The sequence below is a fragment of the Bombus impatiens genome, unplaced genomic scaffold (genome assembly GCF_000188095.3).
Source record: "Bombus impatiens unplaced genomic scaffold, BIMP_2.2 scf_0203, whole genome shotgun sequence".
NCBI classification, from domain to species: Eukaryota; Metazoa; Arthropoda; class Insecta; order Hymenoptera; family Apidae; genus Bombus; species Bombus impatiens.
Window position 1 is genome coordinate 52,712 of NT_176622.1, and position 12,167 is coordinate 64,878.

At 36.3% G+C, this 12,167-nt stretch overlaps 1 protein-coding gene across 7 annotated transcripts in view; it reads right to left on the reverse strand.

Annotated features, from left to right (window-relative positions):
• Positions 1-12,167, reverse strand: part of LOC100741458 (voltage-dependent T-type calcium channel subunit alpha-1G) — a 109,139-nt gene that overhangs the window by 47,024 nt on the left and 49,948 nt on the right. For all 7 annotated transcript variants that reach the window (XM_033319718.1, XM_033319716.1, XM_024366265.2 and 4 more), the window contains 4 exons: positions 4,983-5,086; positions 4,071-4,246; positions 2,739-2,831; positions 2,078-2,256 (listed from right to left, as the gene is read on the reverse strand). In XM_033319718.1, coding sequence (XP_033175609.1) covers positions 2,078-2,256; positions 2,739-2,831; positions 4,071-4,246; positions 4,983-5,086 — 552 coding nt within the window. The remainder of the gene's footprint in view (positions 1-2,077; positions 2,257-2,738; positions 2,832-4,070; positions 4,247-4,982; positions 5,087-12,167) is intronic.

Consider the following 12,167-nt stretch of genomic DNA (forward strand, 5'->3'; position numbering starts at 1 on the left):
GAGGACCAATGTAGGCTTTCACAATATTGTAAGACTCTTTGATTACTTCTCCTCGACAACCTTAATAGAGTTATTGTGCGATCTTTCTGCTCAATAAAATAATACGATGGTCGTCTTTATGTTCAAGATAAAACGATCGAAAATGAAAAATAAACAGCGTAGTGGCGAAACTGTTTCCTCGAGGATGTTCGTTATTTAAAGTGGTAGTCTAATGGAACACACCTTGATATACAACTTAACGATATATCAAGAATTTTCAATTTCTCACCGAGAAATCTAATAAAGTCAAAAAGTGTGTGATAATAGAACCATCAAAAAGCGAACAATATGGTTTGCTTGGAAATTATTAGGAAAAGCGAGGAAACTTTTGTTTTATATCCTGAAACTTTTCTACAGCTTTTTCTATGACGTATGTGATACAGCGGCCAAGTTACTCCTGAGGGAATAAAAGTGGTAGCATCCCTTTTATTCTTCCAGATATAGAAGTGTATAAATTTCTACGAATTTCGAAGGAAGTTTAATCAATATGTAAATCTTTAAAACACTCGATCACACACGCGTGCGATACGCTCGAGTTGATATTTCTAAATTGCCTATCTTCGATTTTATCGAACTTTTATTAATATCGAATTTGATTCTCAGAGTAACGCGTACCTCGTCTTGACTGTAATTCGTAATATTATTTGTTCAATATTTATGTTTGTTACGCGCATTACGATAATACCTCGTGTGTCTATTATTATTAATAAATATACAGGGTGGTTGGTAACTGGTAGTACAAACGGAAAGGGGGTGATTCTACGCGAAAAAAAAAGTCGAAAATGTAGAATAAAAATTTTTTTTTTAATTTTTCCATCGAGACAACGATCTACAGTGAGATCCGGTATAACGTACCGCGCGCGTACCGAGCGAAAATTCAAGGTGGATTTTCTCGAAAACAAAGCGTCAAACGAAAAATTGTTATTCTATATTTTCGACTTCTTTTTTCGCGTAGAATCACCCCCTTTCCGCTTGTACCACCAGTTACCAACCACTTTCGACTTCTTTTTTCGCGTAGAATCATCCCCTTTCCGCTTGTGCCACCAGTTGCCAACCACCCTGTATAAATACGATGTATGTAAATAGGCGATGGTACATTTGAATAACGTGCGACGCAAAATATCGAACTTGGTAAAAAATAAATTTCACTATTTTACAGGCTTTTCGTTTGCAATTCGTTCGATCTATTGTAATTGGAAAATTCGTGAACGTTATTTCGTACATGGAAAAGCGATCTTTCTTTTAGGCCTCTTAGGTAGCGGTGAAAAATAATAACGAGAGAAGAAACGATTACGTAGGTGGAAAAGAGAACTTGAAAAAATTGTCCAATATCTCTATTTTACGTTCGAATGAAATCTAACTAAAATCTACACGTCAATTTTGCGACATCCATTTAAAATACCGTTGCATCGATCAAAAATAAACGATACGTTTACCACAGTCGTGTTTTCCGTAACTGAAACTAGAAAATTGATACAAATTGAAAATGAAAATACAAAGCTTTTTCTATATCGTGCGCGCCGAAAAATATAAAGTTAAACGGACGAAAATCAATACGTATCTTCTTATATGGAACGATAAAAAGAAAACGTAATGGAAAAGACAAAAATCAAATTCGACAATTACGTAATAAATAAACTTTCGTAAAAACCTTTATTCATTATTATGTAAAGAACCGAGAACATCGTAATGACATTATTATATTTCATAAAACGATGCTCCGTGTTCCAGTTAACGGAGTTGCAACTTAATTAATTATGAAAATATAAGTGCTGATACTTTTAAGCGTTGAAATACGTGACTAAACTCTGATCCTCGGGATCTTCGCTTACATCGCTATGATTTTCAATGTACATGTATACCATATATCGCTATCCAGGTTATATCAAGTTGTGCTTGAACTTTGTACTTTCGTGCCTCGGCTTTAAATTTCCTTTTTTTATTTCTTTAATGCCGAGAACAGCGAGAGCGAGAGAGACAGAGAGATAGAGGGGAAAAAGTTAATACGCTTTTCCCGTAAAGTCGCTTAAATACTCACTTAACAATTTCAGCGTAACATGTAGTCGGTTCTGAGGTATTCGTCGACGACGCAAGCGTTGATGTAGAATGAAAACGTGCACGCTCCAGTCGCATTCTTTCCATCTCCCGCTTTTTCGTCTCTGAGAATTGCGTCGCTATCACGACTAAGCAGAGATTAATCATGAAGAAGGAACCAATCTGTAACCCAAATTTGTTCAACTTGCACCATTTCCTCTTTTCTTTTTTTCCTTTTTCTTTTTTTTTTCTTTCGCTCGTTAACAGCAAAGAAACGTTTCTCTTCCCGTTGCGAAACATCGTGCGATCTTTGAATCCGTAGAAAAAGATTCCTACTTCCCTCTACTTATCTCTATTTAATCAGAAGAACATTCCGTATCGCAGAGTAAGAAGTAAACGAATCTTTGTTTCCTTTTAGGTTTCCATCAAACAGCATTTAAAAGGAACGAAGTAAATTAAAGAAATGAAGAATATTTTATATTCGATATATACGGTGTTTACAAGAAATACCGGCACACCATTGTATTTATTATGGGATTTTGCGTAAGCTAGAATTCGACACTGTGACAATGAAATGTAGAGGTTGATGAAAGGATGGTCCATCGGGAAATAAGGCTACGTGCCAATACTTTTTGTAAATATCGTGCATGAAGTAATAAACGTACCACGATTAAAAGGACGAAGTATATCCAGTCCCAAAAAGAATGAGCATCCTGTACGTAATACATTATGTCTGTCCATCCCTCCAGACTGATTACCTATGAAGATATCATTTACTTTGTCAATTTTTCTCGTCCAAGCAGTTGAAATCTCCGTGGAGAAATTACGTTGAGGTGCATTATATATCGTAGATGGTCGAACAAAAGATTTTCTTAAATCAGTTAGCTTTTTAGTAAAGAATAAATGAAATTACGAGTCGCTACAAGATTTGCTGACGAACAGACTGCGAGTGTCTGTGCGAATTTACATTTCAATGAAAAACAATTTTTCATTAATTTAAATATAGTCGATACTTTAATTTTTATATGCACAATATTTTGTGATATATCTGTGCGTGTTTCGGTAGAATCTTGATTACCAAAGCAGATCAACGAGCTATCGATCGATGCAAAATTTAGAAATGTTTCTCCGTAAGACGTAGGAACTTCGGCAACTTGACGTTACATTTTTGTTTCAAAATCCTCGTTCCTGTTTAATATCGACGTTTCTAAAATAATTTAATATATATTCAATATACGTGTGTCTTCGATTTAAATATCGAAACTTGAGGAGCGTGTAGGGGATCGATAAACCGAGGAAAAACGAGTCCTTTAGAAATTCCCTCGTTTTCGATCCATTTCGAAGGAAATCGCGGAAAAACGAAGAAAAATATTTTCGTTTGTTCGTATATTTATTCCAAAATGGCGAATTGTAGCCGTATCCAACCGTAGCTGCAGTGCAGCAAATATCAGCAGCGCGATGTCTGGCTGCAATTAGAGCGGTCAATGTTAGATGTATCTAATGGTTGTTGCAAAAGGTCAGCGTTTTCAACGGTATCCTCGTTAAATAAACGATAACGCGTATAAACAAGCGCAGATGCGCAAACGAAAAAGCAAGAACAATTTTTGTTTCCTTCCCTGCGATTTTCTCCAAAATGTTGGAAAAACCAACGCTTCTGAATCTCTTAAACCGCTTTTTGGACCTCTACACGCTCTCAAAGCGTTGGCATTTAAATTGGGTTTCACGTTTCCTACAAATGCAGAAACATCCGCAGTCTAATTGCCAAGCATACATATAGAATAGATAAGATTGGCTACTGGAGCAATCCTTGACCTGCTGCATGTTAAACTAACTCACTCGAATAATAAGAATACTCACTCGATTATACCAATACTAACATGTAACATGTAACATGTGTGTGTATTTATGTATGTATATATATATATACTAACAAAAGTAGGGAATTTTGGCTACGGTGAAGTTTCAGTTTCTGAATGTGAGAGAACTAGGACACTCACGAGAAATATTGCGACCCAGGCAAGACCGATATTGTCGAACGATATCGTTCCTTGGAAAGGATTGTTACCCTGACCCTTGCACTCCGTGTAGTAGTAATTCCAATTAACGCAGGTGTCGTTGGTGATGAACGTTGCGTTATTGTTCGGCAACGCGGTGCTATTGCAAATCACGTTTCCTAAAAGCAAGAACACTTCAGTGGCTTGTACGAATGTCGCGCTATCGGGAAACCGATACGAATTTCGTTCTTTGGATCTGCTGAGAAATTAACGTTCGTTAATGAACTTTAGAACGATGTATGTTTCAGATTCGATAAATCTTATTAAATTTCTTATTAAACGAAGTAGCTGTCGTAGGAAAATTTCTCAGTATCTTTACATCGACTGCCGACAGAAGTTGAATGGAAAATCAAAAAGTGGATATTTTTTCGCAGTTTTCGATTTAAATTCGCGTCGTCGATAGAAAATTACGAGAAGCTCGGATCGTTTGCAAATACAGAGACGGATTTCGGAAATATCGTAACCTGGAAATACATTTCCATTTGCTACGTTTTCCTATTTGCGAATATCGAGAGTCGATCGATTTAACGCGTTTAGTGATTGCTAATTTCGTATAAAATTCTGTTTCCGTGTTTCTACGTTTGCAGTTACGAAGATGGAACTAGCAGTCACAGAGAGCATCGAATCCATCGACGCTCGCGATTTCCATCGAGATATGTGTGACGTTCTTTCGCTCCTATCCTGCGGGCATATTTTTCCTGAAATTCTGGTGACAGCGATGCCGAAAACACGCGATGCCAGTGTCGAACGAAACCGTGAACTTGTTCTCGATTGAAAGCGAATAAAAAAAAGGGTGGGGGTAGAGGGAAAAAACAATTGGAAAACCAGTGAAAAGAATATCGAAGATGCACTCACCGAACTTGAGCGGCGGCAGGTTACTGCAAGAGTGCATTCCGTTGTCGTCGGGACGCGAGCAAATGTAGTCCTGACCCTGATATTCGAAGTACTTCTCAAGGTCGCTGGAAAAGCAACGAGCCACAATTAAAAATCGATTTCGAAACAAGACCGCATCCTCGCGCCTCGTTTCTTATAATTAAGAGGTTGCACGTATATATGTATGTATGTATAGATGTATGTGTATATATATATATATATATACATATATATATACACACACACATATGTATATGTATGTAAATATGCCTTATGCACGAATGCACTCGTTGCATGCTTCGCTTTATGCGTGTACACCGTGTATATGCAGCGTGTTCCATATGATATATTATATATATGTATATAAAGGTTATGTATAATATATAATGTATACAATATGTATTTATATAATATACGTATTCAGGCTGTTTCAGAAGCACAGATCAATGAAGGAGAATATTGGAAGACGATGAAAGGGAATGTCTCTCGTCTGACAAACGTACGTTCCATCTTGCATTGTTTCTTTTCTTTCTTTCTTCTTTTTCTTTTTAGTAATTGAGCATTAAAATGATACGTACAAGTTTGAGACGCTTGTCGAGCAATTTGCCAAACTTTGGTTACGATAAAGTTTCTGGGAACAAATTGCATAGAAACTATGAACTATATATGTACATATAGGTAATTACGTAGGTTGGCCATACTGTTCCGTTTCTGCTGGAAAGTTCTGACCGTGGCTAATATCGTTTCAGAGGAACCGAGAAGCGAAAGAGTGCAAGAAAAATTAATTTTCCTTTTGTAGTCGGTTTTGGAAATATAAATCTATTTTTGGTAGTTCGATGTATTTAATTCATTTTAAGTCTCAGTATTAGTAAGTACGAAATTTACGAATTGATTTCCATCGCTGGAAAATGTAATTATTGCTTGATGTAATTATTATACCGATGAATTTCACTCTCGCAGAATGATCATCGCTCAGTCTTCCTTTTCCTTGTATCTAAGCTTCATCTACCTCTTGACCTTTCTGAATTTCTTATTCAGAATTGATTGACAAATGAATCTGCACCGCTACCGGGAAAAAACTGGTTCTCTCGTAAAATCCTACTTTTTATCCATTCTGACCCGTTTCCTCGGCGTTTAAAAAGGAAAATTCGATCAACTTTTTCACGGTGATTTCTAACAAGCTGTCGAGCATATCGCATAAGGGAATTTCAAATGCAATTCCTAGGTTAGAAAAAAGAATTCTTTCGTCAGCTTTTAAGTAATTCTTTCGACTCACTCGTAATGTAACTTCTTTTTTTGAGATTTGCAATAAAGTGATAGAATAATTTTTTTCTTTTTTTTTTTTTATTTAACGCCATTATACGTATATTATAGTGGAATAACGGGGCGAAATTTCATCGAAAGTGGTTCAGTGGTTAGGAAGAAAATGGGTCGTGAATTTGATAAAACCCAGTTTTCGATTAGCATTGTAACGCTTTAAAATATAAATTAAAGCTGTGTAATTCGAACAAAGCATAGCAGTTAATATAATTTTTACTATCAAACGAAAATTCTTAATTACTCGTTTTTACAACGTTATGAATAATACGAGAGAAATCTCAGTCGAGTTGCGAGGATACTATAATTAATTTTACAAAGTCCTGTCTATGATTTAAAGGCAAATACAAAGTAGCACAACCTTTGCGTCAAACGAAGTATAATTTCTTGCTGGAGGCTTTACCGAAACCCTACGGAAGTGACCGTAGTTTGGCGCATTGCTCGTCAAATATCGCCCGAAACGTCCATTTTTTATACTTCCATTACTAGGAAATTAGGCGAAATCGTTTACTCTTATCTCGTAAGAGACTGTTACTTGTTGTTTCGTTAGTGACTCGTTAATTATACATACAATAAAATTGACCGACTTGCCCAAGTGCTTCGACGAATTTTCAAATTCGTATCATTAAATTTTTATTATACAAGTTATACCGAATTTCACGCTTCCAAAAGTTTCCTATCTAATTTACCGCGGATTTATCACGATTCTTAGGAATCTCTTATCAACTCTCGATTCTCCTTACTTTACTCCAATCCTCGCAAATAATTTCTAAAAATTTCTAACCTCTACAGTCTCCTATTGAACTTACCGCGAATTGGTCGCAAACTTGTCGAGCCGATAGACACTTCTCTTAATTCTTTATTCTCGTGCGAACAATTTCAAACAAATGATCGCGTAGAAAGCTTTTATTAAAGCTATTATTATACCATCGATCAACGATTCCCAAACTATTGCAACGTTCACGAACGACTATTTACGTTAATCGCTGAAAAAATATTCCTTCCATCGGCCACACCGCTGCCTCCTTTATCGATCTCGCGATCTAAAACGCTGCACGTAGACATATACCTATAATATACAATATACGATACGCAAGACACGTACGCGCGCGCGCGCGCTCGTGTGTAATTAGGCCCATATATAATATGTTGTAGATATGTGCAATAATCGACGATAAGAGATTATGTATAATATATATATATATATATATAAAGAGTAAAAGAAAAGAAGAACAGAAGAGAAAATAGAAACGCAAGAGAAACAAAGGCAGAAGCGAGTATCGAGTTTGCGTGCACGCAAGTCGGCGTTTTGTATCGGGATAAAACGATAAGAAAGAAAACCGATAACGCCCGTGTAAGTACGGCCCGCTCCAGTGTCACCTGCTAGATGCAAGAAAGTAAATGCACTCTTCTTCGGCTTCGAGGGCTGCCTCTTATCGGGCTGCTATTCAATTTTCATCGTGTGAAGTAACACGGCCACTAAAACAATGTCGAGCACCGCGACAAAAACCGTTTAATAGAGACACGCCCGATACCGACCCCTCGCTATTTGTATACCGCTTGTTACGACCGAGGTATGGCGGCCATCGTCAGCCGTTGTTTGTACCGGTAAGCATCCCGTCGATACGACGCAACCTTTTTCCTACATCCCCATAACATTTTTTCTCTTTTTTTGGATTCTCCTCCGGGACGATTTAAGATGGGATTTTCTATAAGCGTCAAATACGATGGCTTCTAGGATTTTTTTGAACGTACCCTCGCAACCTTTGCTCGCCAACTTTGTACCGTAACATTTTCTTCGATATATCACGCGTACTGCGTATGTGGAGAATTTTGAAATTTCATCGAAACGCTATTGCGATAATCGCGTTGGTAACACTTTACTGACCGCTAGCGGTTCAACAGCATACGCACGTCCATCGGTAGCTCAGGCGCTGATTCTCCCTGGCGCCGGCACTGTTTCGGTTTAGTAAGTTTTTCAAATTGGTATAAAACTGTGGAAGCTTACAAAACAACGCAACTGACGCAACTGAGCAAGATACCTTAGTACCAAATAACAAATTATTGTTCAAATAATGAGAAAGATTATCGGCGACAAAAGGCCGATTAGTAGGCTATCGGTCGGTAAGCGTCGGCGACAAAGAACCGATTAATCGACTATCGGTCGGTAAAGTGGTAAGATGTTGAACGAATCTTGAAACGCATATCGTACGTATCGCACGAAACGTTCTGAAATTTCACGAGTAATATAGAGAAACACGATTGTCGTATTTGTAATTATATTATGCGGCAAATTTTAAGGTTACGTTATACGTGCAATTTTGAACGAACCTTAATACGTGTGTTAATGTACGTATTAAATAAAACTGTGGTGATTATACTGGGCAATTTTTTAAGCAAATTCCAAATGAAACTTCGTTATCACTGTAGTGGAACGTGACTGCCATCGTTAGATTGGTACTCGAAACGAATCTGAAAACGTTACATAGAAACTACAAAATATTTAATATACAGGGTGGTTGGTAACTGGTGGTACAAGCGGAAAGGGGATGATTCTACGCGAAAAAAGAAATGGAAAATATAGAATAAAAATTTTTCGTTCGAGGCTTTGTTTTCGAGAAAATCGATTTTGAATTTTCGCTCGGTACGCGTGCGGTACGTTATGACGGATCTCACTGTAGATCGTTGTCTCGATGGAAAAATTAAAAAAAAAAAATTAACCACCAGTTACCAACCACCCTGTATAAACTACGTCACAGATTCGATGGAATCTTCAACTCATTTGCAAGTTTCGAAGGATACGTCCGCTTTTTTAACACTTTCAGAAAATCCCTTCTTTACTCTCGGGCCAATTCTCGCTGCCAAATGGATTGTTTTTTAAAGTTCCAGTGGTCAGATTATCTTTAATTCATCCGGTCTCCTAACCGTTTTATATTCGTTGTCCGATGTAATTTTAATCCCCAGTTCTCGGTTATTTAAATTTCCTGAAACAAGTTTGCCTCGAAAGGGTCTAAAGGACGAAATAATCTCCCACGACTCAACTTGTCTTTACAGGATTTGGCGATCCTTATCCGCTTGAAGATTTTCGAAATACTTAACAAAGGAGAATACCAGCGTTGCTTTCGTTTGAGATGTTAGAATTAATAATATTATAAGTACTAATTGCCTTCGTACAATTTCATCATCTTTATCGACCCTAAGTTCATTGAAATATATAAATATATTTAATCCTTTAAGTACGCGCACCTTTTCGTAGCTTACTATCGCAAAAAGGTAAAACAAAAAAAAAACAAAATGGTTAGAAAAATACAATATTATTATCATTATAACGCGTGTCAATTAGTCGACTGAAATTTGGTTAACATTGAGATACATAAATACGTGAACGTATAACACGAATACAAGTATTTATCTGGTAGAAAAGAAAATGACAGCGTGAACAGAAAATTAGAATTATTTACGTGGTGTATAAAATTATAATATGAAATAATCGTAAAACGGATTCGTCGTTAATTTCTACCTATGAAATTTCCTAAAAACCATAATATCGCTGCTGGACGACAGCCGTGATTTACGAAATTTTTGATCCGTGGTCTATGGACGACAGTAGAATTTAAAAGGTCAATGAATTAAATATCATCGTATAAATTCGCCACGTGAAATATTTCTTCGCGACGTTGTAAATCCAAAAGTCGAAGTGACCTACGATACAACTTGCTTTATAGGATTCTATGATTTTTATTAGACCGACGGTACTTGATACACGTGTTGCAAAAATACATCGATTCTATAAATTTACCATTCGGAATGATTATTCGCGAGGCTGTAAATTTGATATCGCAGAAATTTCCTAGCCTTCATCTGCATGAAATTCTACTCATAGTATACCAGCGTTGAAATTTCATGTTTCTACGCTATGGGAATTTATTAAAAATCGCATCTTAAGAGCACCGTTTCATTTTCGTTTCGTGTTTTCACTCGGGAAGAAATGGGAAATCGATAAGAACCTCGTGTAAGCAACTTCCTCGTTTTCTTCCTCCTCGGTGCCCTTTGAGAACAGTTGAAAAACAACATTTGCAAAATTATGGTTTGACGGGTGTGACAACGCGACATCAGTCCAGCCAAATCGTAAATAATATATTTTTTGATTAAAATTGAATAAACTACCAACAGCTAGAAATTCATGTCGCTTTATGTAATCTTATAGATTGTCAAATACGAAGTTGTTAATAATTTACAGATTCGGTCGAATCGCAGTTCGTAGTTGGAATTTCTGTTGAATTTTCTGCTCGTATCTCCGTGACCATCTTTTGGATAATCTCCAAGCTTTTTCTCTTCAAAATTCAAGCTCTTCCTCTTTAAACTATTTACACGGCCATTACGGTATTTATTTATTGCAAAATCAACTAACGACTCTTGATTATTGTTGCATAAATAACATCGTGACGTAAACATTGTTACATAAATGGACACAAGTATAATACGATGTAGAAAATATTTTTATAAGGTGTTTAAACTTGCTTTATGGTCTCGCTTATGCGTTGTAAGCGACGTTAAATTGATTAAGCTGATTAAAATTCCACTTCTTTTTTTTTATATATATATATATATCTCCATTGTAAAGTCAGGAATATTAGATTTTAGAAATCTACTAAAATTACGTATCACGTTACCTTTTTTAAACGACTGCAAATTTTTGACGAATTCAACGTTTTACCACAAAAATCTTTGCATAAAACTTGTTAAAGTAACGTTTACAAGGACCGACGATAAGTTTAAAATTCGATACGAGATACGAAGCTGTTTCAGTCTATAAACTTCAAAACGATATTTATTTGGTAGCGATAATTGACCCAAATGTATAAAGCTACTTTATTACGTAATAATTCTAATGGTTTTACTTGGAGCATCGCATCCATATTCACGGACCAAGCGTTATATTTATTTTCATTTTTATTTACGCTTTAATTTAACGAAAAGGTGAAGGTAGTTTCTTTTTTCCTTACTTTTAGCAGCAACGTATAATTTGAACGAAATATACTGGGTGGTTGGAAACTGATAGTACAAGCGGAAAGGGGATGATTCTACGCGAAAAAAGAAGCCGAAAATATAGAATAAAAATTTTTCGTTCGAGGCTTTGTTTTCGAGAAAATCGACTTTGAATTTTCGCTCGGTACGCCTGCACTTTATCGCGTCTCGTTATAACGGATCTCACTGTAGATCGTTGTTTCGATGGAAAAATTAAAAAAAAAAATGTTTATTCTACATTTTCGACTTCTTTTTTCGCGTAGAATCACCCCCTTTCCGCTTGTACCACCAGTTACCAACCACCCTGTATACGCGCTGAACAGTGGCATTGGCAAGCAGACAGTAACATTCAAGGACATCGAAAATTTGATCGAATCGATCTTAACGAATTCGTAATTTTCACGAATATAAATAAATTCCGCGTTTCGCTTTCACCTACAGCATTTTTATTTACTCGTACGAAATAATGTTACTTTGTTTGGTTCGTCGATCGTATCACAGCGCTGCAACGTCGAGACGACGATAACGTTCGATCAATTTGATTAGCAAATTAATAAATATCCGAACGTAAAAACGTACCTGCAAGCATCGGGAATATCGTTGAAAACATTTAACGTCGAATGGTTGTTCGTGACTCGGTAAATGGTATAAAACAAAAAAAAATATTTAACAGCTCGAATTTACCGAACAATTATATTTGTCGTATCAAACAATTCCATTTGATTCCCATTCGAAGTACACAATTTGTCGTTTCTCGCGAAAAATCTATTTATCGATTGAAATTAATTTAATAATTTATTTAACGTAACGTTTAATATACAC